This window comes from Cyanistes caeruleus, chromosome 5, assembly GCF_971803275.1.
Source record: "Cyanistes caeruleus chromosome 5, bCyaCae1.hap1.1, whole genome shotgun sequence".
Classification (NCBI taxonomy): domain Eukaryota; kingdom Metazoa; phylum Chordata; class Aves; order Passeriformes; family Paridae; genus Cyanistes; species Cyanistes caeruleus.
This window is the reverse complement of record NC_141705.1, coordinates 27,727,858-27,746,990: the sequence shown is the minus strand read 5'-3', so window position 1 is coordinate 27,746,990 and position 19,133 is coordinate 27,727,858. Positions and strand designations below refer to the sequence as shown.

The 19,133-nt window shown below is 38.5% G+C and overlaps 1 protein-coding gene across 3 annotated transcripts; it reads left to right on the top strand.

The window, feature by feature from the left end:
• Positions 1 to 281: 281 nt before the first annotated feature.
• On the top strand, positions 282 to 18,931 carry AASDH (aminoadipate-semialdehyde dehydrogenase). Of its 3 annotated transcripts, none has more exons than XM_086890101.1 (15): positions 282 to 576; positions 1,424 to 1,676; positions 3,644 to 3,764; positions 4,464 to 4,804; positions 5,560 to 5,752; positions 7,705 to 7,946; positions 9,276 to 9,382; positions 9,831 to 10,003; positions 10,475 to 10,667; positions 11,178 to 11,296; positions 12,624 to 13,461; positions 14,552 to 14,715; positions 15,305 to 15,430; positions 16,658 to 16,789; positions 17,828 to 18,931. In XM_086890101.1, the coding sequence occupies exons 2-15, from the start codon at positions 1,447 to 1,449 to the stop codon at positions 18,224 to 18,226; spliced, it is 3,378 nt and encodes a 1,125-aa protein (XP_086746227.1). In that variant the 5' UTR covers positions 282 to 576; positions 1,424 to 1,446; the 3' UTR covers positions 18,227 to 18,931. The 3 variants fall into 3 exon arrangements, with proteins under 3 accessions (XP_086746227.1, XP_023780961.2, XP_023780960.2); XM_023925193.2 differs by lacking the exon at positions 282 to 576 and adding an exon at positions 829 to 922; XM_023925192.2 differs by lacking the exon at positions 282 to 576 and adding an exon at positions 832 to 1,176.
• Positions 18,932 to 19,133: the final 202 nt, after the last annotated feature.

The following is a 19,133-nucleotide window of genomic DNA, read 5'->3' as shown; positions in this document are numbered from 1 at the left end:
GGATGCCCCATCCGTGGGAAGCGCTCAAAGTCAGGCTGGATGGGCCACTGAGTACCTGCTCACAGCAGGGTGCTGGAACTAGAGGATTTTTAAGATCCCTTCCGTACCTTACCATTCCATGGTTCTGTGACTTTCTGTCATTAAATCACGAGGCCCCCAGGGCAGTAGCGGTGCCCCCTTCACAGCACGGCTCCCGCTACCCTCACCCTCACTCCCCCCTGGCGGCCTTAAATCGTATGCGGGGAGGAAGCCCAGTCCCGGCCGCCGCCGTTCGCCCCGCCAGGAGCCGGGCGTGGGCTGGCTGCAGGGGCCGCGCCACAGGACTGTCCAGAGATTGATGCAGGGGCCGCGCCAGGGGACTGTCCAGAGATTGCTGCAGGGGCCGCGCCACAGGACTGTCCAGAGATTGCTGCAGGACCCAGAGAGCTCCCGCTCCCAGCCCAGGGAAGGGCGGAGCTCCCCCCCGCAGCCCGGACGTGACATCCCCGCCCGCCCCGGCGTACCACGGGCAGGAAGGCTCGTACCACCTTCTGGGCCGAAGGGGGATGGACACACGGCGACAGAGACGAGCGAGCTGTGAGCGTGATGGGGGGAACCCTGTCCTTCGCCCCAGCCATCTGCAATTATTTTAGCCCCTCTCCCATGTCTGCCGAGGGCAGCGGGGGATGCTTTGGCGCACTCGCTGTTCCTCTCTCCCTCTCTCCCTCCCTCTGGAAGCAATGGCGCAGGGCTCCGGCGGAGTAGGCCCTGCTTGCGGACACGCAAACGGCGCGACGGCCGCTGGCCAATGAGAGCGCGGCATTTCCGCGTCCCGCCAATCGGAGGCGCCGCGGGGGCGGGGCCTGGGCAGCACCGGGAAGTGCCGCGGGCGGGGGGCCCGAGGAGCGCCGGGAGCCGCCGGGCCGTGCCCGTCCCGTGTGGGGTAACCTGAGAGAGGGGAGCGGGGCCATAGGCCGGACCCGTCCGGTCTCCGGTCCGGGCTTGGCGGGAGGGCTCGCGGGCAGAAACGGGCGCCAGCACGAGCAGTGCCCTGCCCCCCAAAAGTTCACGTGTTGGGGGTTTCTGCTTGTGAAGGAAGGATTCGTATTTCACAATTCCGCTGAAAGTTACTGATTAAGCAGTATTAATGAAGCTATTAATTCAGTGATGCGCAGCTTCAAATACAAAAGTATAACGGTGAGGAACAAACTACCTCTGTACGAGTCAAGAATCCAGCTTTGCACCTTTTGTAATCTAAGGCGTGGTAGATCTGTGTATTCTCTGCCATAGCTGTTATTTTGTTTGTTTTTGTTGGGTTTGGATTTTTTTTTTCTTTTCCTTCCTGTAGCGTTTGTGTGTTTTGTAGTGTTTCGCGTGCCTTTGCGGTGCGACTGAAGTGTTGGGAGTGAGGCGGTGACCGTGCCTGTGTCTGTGGTTGTTGCAGGGGCCTGAGGCGCTGCGGCCGCGATGATGCTGCAGGAGCTGGTGGCTCGGGCAGCCGGCCTGCACTCGGACAGAGCAGCAGTTTGCTTTGATGAATGCAATGGGAAACCTCCAGCGTTCTACACCTACGCCACCGTGGTTGAGCTTGCCGTGGAGCTGACAGCTTTCCTTCAAAAGCACTGTGGCCACCAAGGCAAATGTGAAATAGGCCTTTACTGCTATCCAGGAATAAACCTGCCGTCGTGGATCTTAGGGTAATGATTTGAATGCTTGCGCTCTGTATTGGTTTTCTAAGGGTCTTCTCTGTTAAAGTAAATTTTACACTTTGTTTATATTTTTATAACAACAAAAATGTAGTAACAGCGTAATAGTACAGCCAAGGTGCTAGAGTGTTGCATCATTTAGGGAAAAAGATGACAATGACAATTGTCAATCTTTTTCAATATGACAATCTCCTGAAAAGCCATTGCGAAAATATTTCTGAATCTTAAGTCTTAAAGCTGTAAACTGTCTGCAACTGCATCCTTTCATTGAAAGTTATTTAGCATCTTTACAGAAATAGAAAAAAATTAATGACTACTATCTTTGTTCTGCTTGTTTTAAACTGGAAGTGATCTGACAGAAAACATCTGTTGAGAAAAGGACTGGGCAGGTTTTTTTTAATGCATTGCCTTGCTGGCAAAAGTAAAAAAAGAAGATGCTCTGTATTCAAATTCCGTGTTTTAAGCTAAATGAACATACAATGTTCCATTACAAATACTATGGAAAGAAGTTGAGCAGTGTTACACTAAAGTGGTATTGATTAACTAATGGCTTGGAAGTTGAAATGCTTGTGATCTCAACACTCACGTTAATCTGCTTCTGCTGGTGAATTCTAATGTTTGTATCCTTTATATAGGTATATTTTGTATTCCTAGCATTTACAATGGAATAGACAATCACAGGATGACAAGCATATTTTTTTCTGCTGATGAATACAGCAGCAGTTGTGCTTCCTGGGGGCATGGCCTATGTCGGCATTTTCCTGTTGTTCACACCTCATGTAAAATACACAATGGCACCAGAAGAGGTACCACAGTGGAGTATAAGGATTTCAGAGAAGTGAGCAAGCACGTGTAAACCTCCTACAAGCGCTGAGGAACTTTCTCACCAGTCAGGAAAAGCTTTTGCCCCAGTGCAGCAGGTTGTTCTGAGATATTGTGCAGGCCCCATCCATGGAGGTGTTCTGAACCTGACTGGACAAAGACCTGAACAACCTGGTCTGGTGTCACAGCTGGATCTGCCTGAGCAGGAGGTCAGACTCAGTATACTGAGGTCCCTTGCTGCCTGATTTGTCCTCTGTATCCCAGTGAACTTAGTTTTCTTTTGCTGTGTGAGGGGGATCTGCTGGGGCTCGTTGGTTCTTCAGCTGTCATTGCGGCTGTGTGATGCCGGGCAGGTTTAAGTGCCCTGGCACGGGTGGCTGTAGGAGCATGCGGGATGCTGCCGTTCCCACGTCTCCCTTCAGGACCTTGGCGTTACTGCAGTGACAAACCGTGTGCACGGAGAGGAAGTATAATAAATAAATTGTACCTGCAGTACAGAACCCAACAGCAGAGCAAACGTGAGAATTTTTGGGGACGGTTCATCCTTCAGTCGCCGCTTCCTCGCTTTGGTTTTCGGGGCGGTAGCGAGTTCCAGCGCTTGTGGTTATCCGGGAGCGCCGCTGTGGGGCAGGGAACGGGAGCGCAGGGACTTGCAGCTCCTCCGCCTGCCTTGTAGGAAAGACAGCCCAGTGTGTGCTTAGATTCTCTTACGCTGCGCTCTGTGCACTCATAGGAAAGTATTTTCAGTGTGCAGGCTTTTGGTGCTTTTTAAAATATGCTTATACATGTTGTGTGTGGGTAAATGGAAAGGTTATATCTCTGTTTCTAGTCAGTACCAGAAGGTTTAAAAATGTGATGCTGTTGGTGTCAGTGATACCTTTTGTCATCACTGACTTGCTTGGCCAGAAATAATATTGAACGTTTTCATCTAGCTTTAATCTTTTCCCTTGCTGTGAAAGACTAAAAGGCAGCACTGATTTTAATCCTACTTCTCTGCCAACAAGATCTTTAAAAGTCATGTTATGACTACATTTTCTAGCTCAGGCAAATATAAAAATATAAAATAAATTTTAGCAAAATCTAAGAGGATTTTATCTTTTTTTTAAAAAATTGTTTAAAAATTTGTGTTTTATTAGAATCCTTCAAGTTCCAGCTGCCTATTCACCTATTGATCCAGATGCACCACCAGCCATATCCACTTACTTCATGAAGAAGAGCAATCTTCAGTATATTCTTGTTGAGAACGACAAAATAAATGTAAGTGTTCAAACTTCTATTGGAAGCATTAAAGGACAATTTAGACATGTGTAGATACAGATTGAATTCTGTTTTAAAAAGCTTGGATAGAGTGGTTTTGTTTTTTTTCATGGCAAAATGTTGTCTGTCTTAGTCAGAAAAGAACATCTTTAAAATCACAAGTACAATGCTTCTGTCTTCTTCAAAATAATTGCCTTCTTTCCTGTTACACTGCTGTTCAGACAGCCTTGTTGGACACTGATATTGGAAGACTTTTCCAGACTTGTTTCTGTATATGTCAATGCTAAGAGTTGGAAACGTGCAGAAAAAGCTCTGCGTTTAATACTTGGGTTTCTCTTTGTCTAACGCATCCCAAATCTTATACCCTCACATATTGCAAAGGGAATAGACAAGTTTAAAGTTCGGATTCCTTGGTCTTCTGCATAATTCTTTTCTATATTTTCCCTTTTTTTTAATTTTATTTGCTTAGATAACTTTATTTTGCATTTATGAAGTCTGTGTTCACTCATACTTAATTTATAGAAATACATGAGCTTATAACAGTCTGATGTGTGTTTGTGATTGTGTACCTCAAAATTAGAGGTATGAAAAATCACAGCTTGTTTGTATGAAATGCTGTTTTCTGTTTCATTGCATGCAGTAGAACAACAACAGTGCCTTCTGAGTTCCACTGTTTGAGTTGTTCATTTTCTCTTGCAGAAATTCCGGATGTCCCATGCTGACTGTTTTTACCACAATTCCTCCACTATAGAACATACTGGTTTAACTCTTTTCCAAGTGAGCTCAAGCAACACTGATTTCAGCTCAGAAGTAGACAATATGAAAAGTAAATGTGAACCTTTCAAAGCTGTGGATAACTCACAGCCAGGATATACCTTTGGCCCAGATCAAACCGAAGTAAAAGCAGCAGAAGCAGGATACATGGACGCTGGCCAGAAAGACACTTTAGCATATGTCTTGCATACATCAGGAACTACAGGGATCCCCAAAATAGTCAGAGTACCTCATAAATGCATAGTGCCTAATATTCAGCATCTTAAGTAAGTGTGGTTTTAAGTTTTCCTTTCAAATGCCTTTACGAATTTGATGCTTTTAGGCTATTTTTTTTAATACTTCAGAGGAGTGTATGTAGGGTTTTTGCTGACACAGCTTCACTTCTTCCTCTTTATCCACCTTTGCAGATTTTTTTCTTTTATTTCCAAGTAGAATCATATAATATTTTGTTTCTCTATCAGTATTATATTTAAATGATGCTTTTCCTTCGTTTTTGAGGGCTGTGTTTCAAATAATACACTGTTGCTCATAAGTTTTGTACTGTCATCTGGCTTGTGGCTTAAAAAAAATAGACAATGAAATTAATAATTTGTTCACAGTTATATTTACTGTGTTCTGTAGTTCCTAAGTCATAATTTCTTTTTAGGCTACCCAGCTTTCTTTCTGTTTCATGTCGTATTAAAACAAATATATTATGCAAAATACAATATTTTTTATTTCTTGTCTTTTCTTCTTTGCTTTTTCTTTATCCTTTTTTTTAATGAGCATCTGTTAGTTGAAATATACCTTTCAGTGAACTCTATTGGTCTGTAATGTGGTGGGTATCTTCATAAAACACATCATTGGTGAAATCACCAGTTACAGTCCAGGAGCTCTTGCTCAAATTACCTGTCTACATATTCAGAGCCCATAAGATCTGAGCTTTTCTAATGCATTTCATTCATGCTTTCATTCTTTTAGTTGAGAAGGGTTTTTTTTATTATGTGCATTAGATTTGTAATTCCTAGCTTTCTGATTTTAGATCCATATTTGAGATCACACCAGATGATGTGCTATTCCTGGCTTCTCCTCTCACATTTGACCCATCTGTGGTTGAACTGTTCATGGCTCTGACAAGTGGAGCCTCTATTCTTGTCGTACCAAACACCATTAAAATGATGCCCATGGAGCTCTCTGCTGCTCTGTTTCACCACCACCATGTGACAGTGTTGCAGGTAGGCAAAATCTAAGTGTCTCCAGTGTCTTGCTTCTCACTTTTGCTAATGTGTACTACTTTTTCATCAGCCTAGAATCTAATGCTACTAGGACAGGAGTGTTCTTGCTCAAAGGAAATAGGGTTATAATAATTGATTTCAGAGCAATACTTACTGTTTACATGTCACCTGCTTATATGAGGCTTCATGCATCTCTTATGCCTTAAATAAGGTTATCTCCTATATGATCTCCTATATGATTTCAATTTTAAGTGTTGTAAAGTTTGCAAAATTTACTTGAAGTATCCAGCATGGCTGAATAAGCCTAGCCTGTACCTGTAGTCCTGTCCTGTCACTTGCTACCTGGGAGAAGATACTAATTCCCACCTGGCTGCACCCTCATTTCATGCACTCGTAGAGCAAAAAGGTCACCCCTGAGCCTCCTTTTCTCCAGGCTAAACACCCCCCAGCTCACTTAGCTGCTCTTTGTGGAACTTGTGTTCCAGACTGTATTCCATTCCCTTTTTTTTTTTTTTTTCCTGTAAGAATGGTGATAGTTGAGATGGTAGGGTGTAAAGTTGAAATTAGTGAGTAGCTGGCTGAAGATTCCACACCAGAAAAAAAATCCATTAGTTACAAATCTTTTGTAACTATTCTCTGCTCTTACTGTCATTTGTTAGGATTGCTATAAATGGTGTAGATTATCCTATGATATACAAGTTTCATGATCAGTTCAGATCAGTTGCTTTTAGAAAAAAAAAATTCTGAGATATTGCTCTCTATGAGCAAGATTTTTTAAGACTTCTAAAGATATATTTGTTAAGCATGTTAAACATGCTAATAGAGAAAGGCAAAATTTCATGAAGATTTTTGAAGTCTTTCTAAGAAAAGTTTCATTTGTTTTGTTTTCTTAATCACTGTCCTAATCAGTGAAGGAAGGACTTCTCAGCTGAATAATTGACAAAAATATTCTCCTTCTTAACTGATGGATGAGTCATTTTGTGATGATTCTTAAAGAATAGAAAGACAGTACCTCCTCCCTTTGAATTTTTTGAGCAGACTTGACAAATCCAAAAATAATTATGAGGGAGGAAAGAGTATAATTTTTTTCTGTTGTTTTGTTGTGTTTTATTTTGTTGCTATAATTTCACTAAAGTTAAAATTATCTGCTGAAAAAAGATGGTCTTCATCCATTACTAGAAAAAAATAACGTGGTAAAAAATAATACCATTAATTTTCCAGGTTTTTTACTAGAAAAGTAGGCAAGAATGAGAGTGAAATATTCCAGGTAAAATGATTTGCTGTTTTTTTCCTTTCAGTGAAAGGGCTGTATATCACCATTAGTTTTATAGAAATAGCTGTTTAAGAAAACTGGTTTGGGGGATTTGGGTTTTATATCTTTTCCCCCTGCTTATTTTAGTGAAAGCTTTGAGAAAAACTAATTTTTGTAAACTGTTCTATTTACATAAATCAAGGACAACCCAGAATCTGACATCCTTGGAATTTTTAGTGTTATGTAAGGTCTTTAAATGTTCCATATACAAGTTAATCAGATGTATAGGTTATATTTTTGCTGTAACATTTAGGAATGAAAGAAAAGCAGGCTCAAACAATAACACGAAGAGAATACGGTGTTGCTTTCTGTTTCCAAATAATTAACATAAGAACTCATGTGCATACACTTGAGGTAATAGCTGAGATGCAAAAGGGAACCCATAACACACCTGAGTAAAGAAGAAGCTTTGCAGAAGGGCATAGATTGACGCTGATAGTACTTATTAAAGGCCTTATAAGAAACAAAATCTCACAATCACACCATTGTGATGGTTAATACCTAGATGTTTTAAAGTACATCCATAATACAGCTATGCAACAGATAGGCTCAAGCGGGATGAGAGGTACGCATACACTGATTTTACACTGATAAAATGTAACAGCTCTTTCTCTTTTTTTTTAAATTATGTATCATTCAGGCAACACCAACACTTCTCAGGAGGTTTGGAGCTCACATTATTAAATCAAGAGTGTTGTCTGCAAATACTTCACTTCGTGTCTTAGCCCTTGGTGGTGAAGCATTTCCTGTACTGAGTCTCTTGAAAAGTTGGAAGCACAAGGAGAACAAAACAAGTATTTTTAATCTCTATGGTATAACTGAAGTGTCAAGCTGGGCCACTTGCTACAAGATTCCTGAGGAGGTTTTTAGTGCTGATTTTAGGTAGGAAAATTTGCTGTTCTCAATGGCTTGGCATGTGAATGATGAAAAACACTAGAAATAGAACCTCAGACTCCTGTTTCCAGGGCTACTGAGTTCTCATGAGTGTTTATACTGTTAGAAATTACATTTGGATTTTCTGTAGAAACAGATTAATTCATTATCTCAGGAGCCTGTACAGCCCCACTTCCCCTATTTTAGTAGTGCGGATGACAGAAATTTGTCCAAGGTGGCTCACCCAAGATTTCACAGCAATTTACCTAAACTTCAAGAAGTACTTTCTTTTTATCACTCTGTCATATTTCACTCAGTTTCTGACTTGTTTGGTTGTTTAGCATTTTTTCTTCATATTATTTTACAGAGTCATGAAAGATACTTCCCATTATCTCACTGTTTCATTTTCTTTCTGAAATGTGTGATTATTCCATGTCATAATAATTATATGTGCAATTTGAGTTAAACATGTCCTACAAAATGGGGTGGTTTGCACAAATTATGTGATATATTAACCTGGTGCTTAAACCCTTGAAGACTAAAAATGATGGATTGTCATGAAGTGTTATTAAATTCTCATGTAAAACTAATTTTCTCTGAGTTCAAACATAAAATGTAATACTTTAAAATAGAAATTAAACTGGAATCCATGCCAAAGTTATTTAAAGTTGCTTTAAGTTTTAGGTTTTGCTTTACTGAAGAAAATATATTATTCTATACTGCCACTTAGAAATACCTTTTGTATTCAATAATGAGTCCAGCAACTGCTTGAAGAGGTTGGAGAATGAAGGGAAAGGAAGGAGTTGGTCAGTAGTTCAAGAGAAGTCTATAATAGATACATGACATTGAAATGACAGTTTCTTGTATTTCAGTCTTTTCTGAACTGAACATTTTCTAAATCTTTTTCTGAACTTTTCTTTACTGTACATATTAAAATAGAGTAAAAGCTCAAATTAGGCAGGGAAAAATGAGTTAGAAAACAGTTACACATACTTAAATTGGTTGACTTGATGGATGTTTCAATCTGGGAGACTTAGAAGTTAACTGAAATGCTTAGGGTTCTCTCAGGGCATTTCAAGGTCAATTCAGGCCTTATTTTCTATAAGTCTGTGGGGTTTTCTGGTATATTTTGGTGACACCCATGCACACAGATGGCATTTTTAATTTTTAATAAATTGATATGTTTTGAAAGAAGAAACATTTATAGAAAGAAGTCCCAAGCAGCTACCTTTGCTCTGATGCCTGTCCTTTAAAAAACTACATGAAGCCTGATTTCTGGGGCAGTTGTTTTGTGCTTGGAAGAGAAAGACTTCTACTATTTCTCTCTGATATATTTAGAACGGATTTTCCTGTACCTTTGGGATCACCGCTCCTTGGAACAAAACTTGAGGTCAGAGATGCCAATGGATCTGCAGTTCTTGAAGGCGAGGGACAAATATTAATAGGTAATTTTGTTTCTAATTCTTCTAAGATACTGTTCTTAATTGGTTGAGTTTTAATAATATATTGATTCTTTTGCTCAGTATTTGCCTATGGTTTACAGATTAATATATCATTTTTAGTTCTGATTGGGCTGGGAAGCTTCTGATAGTATTTTAGGTTGTTGGAATGATGAACAGGAAATTACCATCATTTTATCTGCAGACTATGCCTTCATTATATTGATTTCTTTTTCCCTTCTTGCATTTTGACATTCTCTGCTGAAGTAATTTCTGTGTATTAGCTGAATTAGTTGCATACCCAAAATTGTACATTGCAGAAGTTTAGATGTTGATAGTAATATTTCAATATTTCTTATAATGCATGGTAAAGTTTAAGAGAATTTGATAAAACACTTTATAATTTTCATTTACAGTTATTTAATATATATGGCAACAATCTTTTTTTCTGTAGGTGGTGAAGAACGAATCTGCTTTCTTGATGACGAAATAACTGTGCCACTGGGTACAATGAGAGAAACAGGGGATTTTGTAAGAGTGGAGAATGCAAAATTGTTCTTCTTGGGTCGGAAAGACAATCAGATTAAACGTCATGGCAAACGTTTTAATATTGAATATCTGCAGCAGGTAAGTGCTCACATCAAGAGTAGAGTATGCCACTGTAAAAAGGCAAATAAAAGGAGCACATTGTTATCATCAGAAATGGATATTTTCTTGTTTTCAGATGACTTCTAGAAGTCTGAAGGAATTTGGAGAGTGTATTATAAAAAATCTACTCACATAATTTAGGGAGGAGTTTGTTCTAAGTTCTTGGGAATCTGTTTTATTGTATGGTTTCTTCCAGGGGAATTGAGAACTGTATAAACAGACTGCTAGATTATATCTCATTCATGGTATTTTGGCAAATACATATATCTCTGTTCGTTTTTATGTGAAGTACAAGCTTCAGCTACAAAAGAAGATATTTAATAGGATGTTACATAGGCATATGAGAAATATACAGTTTTTAAAGGTGTGCACTTTTTTCATTGTTTTTTACTTATTTTTCTCTATTGATGAACTGCATTTCAAAGCAAAACTAATGTTTTTCAATTACAGGTTGCTGAAGATCTTTGCCAGGTAGAAGCTTGTGCAGTTACTTGGTATCAACAGGAAAAACTTATCCTGTTTGTTTTACCCAAAGATGATTTTGAAGAGAGAGAAACACTTAAAGAACTCCAGATGCGTTTACCAGCTTATGCAGTCCCTGATGAGATTGTAGAGATTAAAGCTTTGCCTTTAACATCACATGGTAAATGAAGCCATTAAGAACCCTTGCCATTTGTTTTAATGGTATCCATTGCTTTATTAATCTTTTTTTTTTATTGACCACAATCCAGTATCATGCTTTTAGAATATGTACATTAGATAAGTAATGCGTAGTAGGAAATAATGGCCATGTATTATTATGTTTTCTTGATGATGTTTCATTTGAGAATCAAAGAGTAGTGGAAAAATCAATTTAGTTTTAACACTGCACATTTCTTACCTCAGTTGATCCTGTTGCAGTCTGCAACAGAACCCTCACTTCTGCTGAGGAAAAGCAAGGCCTTGAAGGTGGGATTATGTGGGAGGGGTAAATTTTCAAAAACCTTATTTGGTTTCATGCAGTTGATCAACTGTGTAAAAAAAATGCAGATGCAGTAGAGTATGAGTAAGGAAATACATACAAGAATATAGTGGCTATTTGGGCAGAGCAAGTTTTGAAAGTGCTAATACTAAAAGAGCAATGAAAAAAAATCGTCCTTTATTTTCTACAAAGGCAAAGTTGATATATCTGAACTCAACAAGATTTACCAGAACCATCTAAACTCCAGAAGGCGTGACAGTAAGCTGAGTGACGCAGAGGAATTGTGGGAAAGATTGCAGTATTTATGGAAGGTAGTATTTTGAGCTGCCTTTTTATCTTTGCAAGTGGATCATTATACATGTGTCAGGAATTAAACAGTTTTAAGAAGTATGACTAATGCAACCAGAACATTCTAGCTACCTATAGATTTTAGCAGTACAGCTCTTTTCTCTTCAGTTAATACTTAAATAGAGTTGCTCTGCAGTGTCCAAGAGGGAGTAATTTGTATTTCTCTATCAGATAAAACTGCAGGCTATGAGGTGTAAGCAATTAGCATAGAAAGAATGTAATCTGTCAGTAGCTTTTTGAATGCTGATTCACATGCCAGAAGAAGGTATCACTAAAGAAAACAAGGAACTGGGACATGGAAACTTTGTAAAAAAATAGCTGCTAGTAGTTTCTTATTTCTCAAGGTAATTATAAATTGAAGAGTCCTTTTTTTAAATAGATGGCATGGTTGCACAACTGTCTCTCAGACTGCCTGTTTGGATTGTTTCTAAATTTCTGTGCTAAAGACTTGTTTTTCAAGGTATTGAAATATGATGCCAAGCAGTATTACTTTGTTTTTCAAAGGTGGACTTAGAAGTTTCACCTGAAAGTGGGATTAGCTGTGGCCTAGGACTTGAACAAGTAAATGCAGTGTATTTGTTTGTCTGTGCTGATCCTTTTCACATTGATGGCTATGAAGTGATAACCCAGGGGATTGGATGTGCCCTAGACCCATTATGGACAGTAAAAGGTGACATCCAAAACCAAAGGGTTTGGACTTGACACCCAGATGTAAAAAACAAGGGAGTGCAGTGAGAAGTGACACAGTTACTGCTGTTTGTTGTAGTAATAATGACAAATGCAAAACCTTGCATGAACTGAAAGGTTTATAACTTCAAAAGCAGGTAGGTAAGTAGATTACTTAAATAATTCACAAGTAAAAAAAAAAAAGAACCATTTTATATAAGCGTTATTATTAAAATAAAATGCCTAAATTGATTTTATGAAAAGGCATTTATGTTTTGTCTGCAAAGTTGTCATTGATAAATGGTTTTGAAAATGGCCAATCAATATATAGTACAATTCCCTTTAATTCCTTAAACTGCAGAACTGGAATTGAGCAAGACATTTTGTAGCAGAGAATTGGTATCTCCCTGTTTCCTGGTTCCTCCCCAGTTCTTGTTCTATCAGTCCCTCTGTTGACACTAACATTTTTCAATGATTTTTTTCAAAGTAGTGAAGTTTCTCAGTTGTTGATTTTACACACAACTTTTAGGTATTCAGGTGGATTCTAACCCACCTGAGGTTTTATGTGTGTGACATAGTATAACACCTACAGACTGGAACCTCTTTCTTTCTTTTTTTCTCTAGTCTGTCCTTGGTCTTCCATGTGATTCCACTGGAATTTCTAAAGATGCAGTATTTCTGTTCAGTGGTGGAGACTCCCTAAAGGCACTACGATTTTATGAAGAAATTGAGATGTTAGTAGGCAAAGCTGTGCCTGGACTCCTTGAAGTTATTCTCAGCCACTCAATTGAAGAGGTTTACAGACATATTATTAAAATGCTCTTTCCAGATGAAGAACAATTAATGAATTCTGACAATGTTGTGAAAAGAAAATTAAGAGGGAGCAGTGGAGAGGAATTCCATGGAAAATATATTAAACTGACATCTGAAAGAGGTCTTGAGATTGCTTCAGGATTAATTCCACTTATTGCACTGAGCAGAGGAAATAATTTTTTCCCTATGAATTTCACCAAGTCTTCTATGCAGCCCAAAAATACAGTATGGGTAGGAGTGGAACCACTACAGCAGCCATCCTTCCTGCATTCCAAGGCTCCAGGTGTAATGAAAAGCCATGTGCAAAGGTCTGAACTGGAGAGCAGAATTTTAACACTTGAAAACAAGGCAAATAAAAATGACCATTCCTCTGTTCAGCAGAACCATACAGAATGTAGTCATTCATCAGTGGCAGAGTTGGCCATGTGCGTGAGGTGGAAGTCAAACACAAGAAAATGTGTTGATGCATCACCACTGGTTGTAATACCAGCTAAAGAAGAAGTATCTGCATCTGTGTATGTTGGCTCTCACTCCCATGCAATGCAGGCAATTGATCTAGATTTGGGAGAAATAAAATGGGAGAAGACCCTTGGAGATCGTATTGAATCTTCTGCCTGTGTATCCAAGTGTGGAAATTTCATTGTTGTTGGTATGTCTTTTGTTTCAGCCTTCATTTTAAATTCTCTTTTCTGCTAAATACAAGATGAATGACAGAGAATCACATTTCTTATCTCTAGCTGTCCTCTATCCATCAACTTCCATATTTGCCTCAGAACTTATTTATTGCAAAATAGAAGGAAGAAGTAATTTAAGTTTCATGATAACTAGTGTTGGAGTTTATCTAACATAAACACTTGTGGTTTATTATATCCCAATTTATTAATAAGGAATAATCAGTGGCTGCAGCTTCTTTTTTTAGTGGTAGATTAAGGTGTGACATTTAAACTGGGTTTTTTTAAATTATGCGAAGGTAATGCAGTCTTAAAATTTTGTGAACTGATTGTAAATTGATGGAGTTAGAAATTAGTACGTGGTACCTCATACTATTTTTCACAAAGTTTAATTATTTAATTCAATACTTCTTTTTGGAAATGTAAAGAACATGTTTGGATAATTTTTTTGGTTTTGTCGTATCTTTTATCAGAGGAGTTGCCATTATTTATCTTAGTGTTACCTTTTTAGCCAATATATCTACATCACTAATTAGCAAAGATGTCCCAAGTGGTGAGGTTTTTTAATGCAAATCTAATGTTGCCATCTTTTTGTTTGTATTTTGGTTGCTATTCACTCTTGATAATAAAATTGAATATTTCATTAACATGAAGGAGTTTCTATGATGACAGTTTGGTTTTCATTTGAAAACTTACAAACTTTATTCTTTTAACACCTTTTTTTTCAGAAACAAAACCTAGACAAAGAGGTAATTAGAAATTTTTGTATTCTCCCTTTTCGGCAGCTCGCTAAGCTTTCTGATATTGTTACTGAAAAATTTGATAGAAAGGTAGTGAAATAAGTATATTCTAAATGTAACTTAGAAAAAGCACACAGAACAATCATCTTTGACTGTATCAGCAAAACCTTTGAGCTAAAAACACAGGAGGAACTTCTGAAAGTATTTTGAAGCTCTATCTTATGAATAATCTTATGAATAAGCAGTGATGCAACTAGCAGCATAAGTCACACCATAAATGCAAATAATCATTATTCTTTTTTCCCCCATCATGTTTTATTCCACATAGGTTGTTACGATGGCTTAGTGTATGTGCTTCAGAGCAGTGATGGAGAAATACACTGGACTTTTGTCACAGAAGACACTGTGAAAAGCTCTGCAGTTGTAGACCCTTCCAGTGGACTGATCTACATTGGATCACATGACCAACACGTGTATGCTTTGGATATTTATGTAAGTAAACTGACTTTTACATGTAGAACAATAAACATCCAATTTAGACTCTATATATAGTGCACCAGAGGAGGTCCCACTGGTGTAAGTAATCTTAGGAGTCCACAGTCACACTTCTGAAGGTGCCTGCTGTAAATGGGGTTAGGATTTTGTGACAGTTAACAGTTTTAGTGGTGTTTTCAGTTGTGGTTCTTGTGTTAGTAGTCCTGGTTGAAGCCAAATCCTAAGTTTCTTAGTTATTAAATTCTTCATGGGTGTTTCAGAATAGGGTGCCTAGCTAGAAGTAGAGCTGTGGTTTTCTGTTGGGGAAAGAATCTTACATTCTAAACGAGAAAATGGAGGGCGATGGAAGGTAAAAGGGGTCGATAGTGCCTTTTCATTAGCTGAATTTATTTTGTTCACTTGAAGAGAAAGCCAATGGCACATGTGTTGCTGTCATGGCAAGTAGATTTTCTTCGCTTCTTAACTAGTATTTGCTGAGTAAACACAATACTTGATAACATTTGACATTCAAAGGTCTTTGTGAACAGGATGAACTCTAACTCCAAGTGAAAAATTGTTTATTATTCTTTTTTTCTTGTACTTACAGAAAAAGGTGTGTGTATGGAAGTTACATTGTGAAGGTGGAGCTGTGTTTTCATCTCCTTGTCTAAGTTCTTTTCCACATCATCTCTATGTTGCTACCTTAGGAGGACTGTTTTTGGCTGTTAACCCAGTATGTACCTTTGCTTATGTGTCTTCATCCTGATCTCAAGTTTAAATGAAACCAAATATATTTCTGAAGTTAAGATTACTATTCTAATGAAAGGGAAGATGATCATATGTTATCAAGAAATATCTTTCACTTGGGGGCATTATGATATACAAGGTTACCATAATACTTCCATACTTCAGAAATCTATCTGGTGATAAGGAGAACTGAAGTGACTTGCTTGAATTCACATGGTGACTGTAGGCCAAAGTTGCAGTCAGTTTCTTTTCATTGCCATATCAGTAAAACCAGTGAGTGAGAGCAAGTCTATAGATTTATTTCCTGCCCCTTCCTCCTTTGACAGTAGGATTGAAAAAAAAAAATAAAAATGCAGAAATCAGAAGAGAATGCAGAAAGAAGCCACTTCATTCCTGTTATTGTTTCCTTGCCCATATTTAAGAGCTGTCCTTTTACTCTCAGTGTGCAGTTCTGTTCTTTGCACTGGGGAAATGGCATTCTTGATAGACGTGGAGCAATTTCATGGTTTTCCGAGGCATTGTTGGCTTACAGCTGGTCCTGCCTGATAAAAGGAACAGGGACTTGAAGCAGCTGTTAATGTTTTTGTACTCACAGAACACAAAGCATCAATCCTAATCACCTTTACCTTCCACCCACTACAACTGTTCTCAGTAATAACCAGTCTACCATTAGAAAACCAGTGTGTGGTTTTGCAGCCACAGTGGGCTGTGCTTAAGAAAAGATTTTTTTTATTCTGTAATCCACAGTAACAGGTAGTTGAGAAACCCACCTTACAAGCGAGTCTGCACCTTCCTATTTTTATGAATAATCCTAATTCCTGGGGAACGTGCAGGGTATACTAGGAATGCATTGGGACAGTCACAGATAGTTGCAACATGTCCTAGAGTATCAATATGACTTGATTCAGAAGTATCTCTACTTCATTGGTCCTTGTCACATACTGAGCAGCATACTGAGCCAAACTGAGTCTGGCATTTATTAGAACTACTGCTAATACACTATTAATTATCATTATTACTTTGCCTAGGGTGAAGAAGAAAATTAGTTTTTGATTACATTTTTGTTTTGTGTGGGTTGTTGTTTTGGTTTGGGGGTTTGGCTTGTTTTTTTCCACATTGCTTAAGGGCTTGGTGAGGCAGTGATGAAAGGGTTGTTTTGTGCTGTTTTTTATAGTTGTGTTAAACATCAGATATTCCATGCTGCCACTTACAGGTGACAGGGAGTAAGATTTGGAAAAGCAACCTTGGAAAACCACTCTTCTCCTCTCCTCACTGCAATGAGAACTACATCTATGTTGGGTGTGTGGATGGAAACTTATATTGTTACACTCATTCTGGAGAAAAGGTAAAAGTGTTGTTGGGCTTTTTACGTCCGTCTTCAAAGCCTGAATAAGATACTTTATTAGGACTGTTTTCTGGGGCTTAATGATTGACATATACCTTTTTGAGAACCAAATAGAAGTGCCCATTGTTAGAGAGGAGAAAGTAGAAAAACCGTTTTCCTAGGGGAGTCCATGCAGTTCATGGCAAAATCACAAACTCAAGTAGCCTGATGCATTAAGAGAATTTCTAGTTCAGACCTTATACCCAAAGTAAATTGTCAAGTGTAGTGCCAGCAGATTATTTCATTTGGAACTTTTCAAGGATGTTTAGTCTGTCTTCTGTAAGATGGTGGCTATTCAAAAGTAAAGGTTTCTTAGAATTTTTATGAATTTATCAAAAAACTGCCAAATCATAGTTCTGGTAAAATATGTGTCAGCCTTCATATTCAATTAAATGAGAGTATTTTTTTAGTTCCTTAGAGATAAATGTAGTTTGTATCTGATGTTACAACAACTGACACCATTCATTTGTTGGCCTGAGATGCAGTATGCATGGTAATTCCTGAGCCTTTTCTGATTATAAAACATGTATTAGTCCATCCATGCACTGCTCTCTGCTTGTGACAGTGTTGCAGAACTGATACTCTCTTGAGGAGGAATCTGCACATTGTTAGCATAAGCAGAGGAAATCTGTATTACAAAAGGAATATCTGCCTTTCTGGCAAACAATGGCATATTAACAGGATTCTTGATGTTCATCACTAATTGTACAACAGCCCAAGAATATTCTTTTCCCAAACTGGCCATTTTTACATGGGCCTCACTGAAGGTAGTAACTCTTCCCTCTTCTTCATCTATTTTATGAGACTTTTATTGCTTACTCTCTGTGTAAAACCTAACTTATAATTTGACAAGGATTTACCAGCCCTCACTGAAATGTAGTATACTTTTGAAATTAAATGCTCTCCTATCAGCAATGAGTCTATTAAAAAATTACAGTTGCTGCAAAACTGATAACGTAAAAAACCCCTTGATAATGGATGGTTATGTTCTTTCTGTAGGTTTGGCAATTTTCCACTAATGGGCCAGTGTTTTCATCTCCGTGCCTCTCAAGTTTAACTAAGCAAGAAATATTTTTTGGCTCTCACGACTGCTTTATCTACTGCTGTAACATGGAGGGTAATTTACTGTGGAAATTTGAAGCCACTTCAAGTGTATATGGAACACCATTCATTTTCCAAAGTGATGACTTAAATAACAAAATTCTCTTGGCAGCAGTATCTACAGATGGCAAAGTGTGGATCCTGAATGCCAAGAGTGGAACAGCAGAAGCAGTAGATCAGCTTCCAGGCGAGGTTTTCTCCTCGCCTGTAGTATGGGGATCAAAGCTTGTTGTTGGCTGTAGAAATGATTATGTTTATTGTCTAGATCTGTATATAGCAGGAAAAAATAACAACTAAGACGTTCGGCTGCTTCATTTTTATTGTTTACATTTGTAAACTAGGAGCTCACACATGCTCTCTACCCCTCTGCCTATTTTGCTGCAGGCAAGAGATGCACCTTGCAGGCTTGTCCAGCAGGAGTTTGCAGCAGCAGTGTCCAGTGATGGAGGGACGATGGCTGCTGCTGAGCAGAGGGGGCACAAAGTGTGTAAGGTGCTATATTCCATAGCGTGGGTAGCAGGCTGTCCAAGGAGGGGTGTATTGCTTTCTCTGAGTCCATCCTTGCCTGTGCTTGGCTCTTCCTTGCACCAGACTAGTGTTTGTCTGTCTCTCAAGATTTCTGTGCCAGGCAAACTAACTCAAGTCCTTTTCTGAATCTAACTTTTAACTTGATTTCTAGAGGCACAGCCTGAATTTCATATACCTGGAAGGAGAGACCTGTTTATTGCACTTTGTACAAACAGAGTAATTAAACTTTTGTGGACCTAGGCCTGTCACAGCTTAATTAATCTAGCATATACTTAGACTCCATTGAAGTCAGTAAGAGTTATCTCTTGTAGTCTAAAGTGGAAATAACACTAAAAATATTTATTGGAATGGTTTGAGTTCCAAGATGAAGTGTGGACTGCTCAAATCAACCCTTGTCAAATAATTTTTTAAGCTATTTGAATGAATGCTGTTCACATTGTCTTCATAAGAACTATTAATAAAAGGTTGTGTAAATTGGGTTTTGTGTTCTTTAACACCTTAGAGATAAGTACAAGGGTCTTGGTACTACAAATCAAGTACTTACAGTGGCAAAAGTACACTTCACTGAGAGCATTTCCTAAGAGTCTTCTAAAAGAAGTATAATAGACACTCTTATCTTACTTTCTCTCATGAGCCATTTACTTTGAATCCTGTGTAGTACATAGTACCTTTGTTC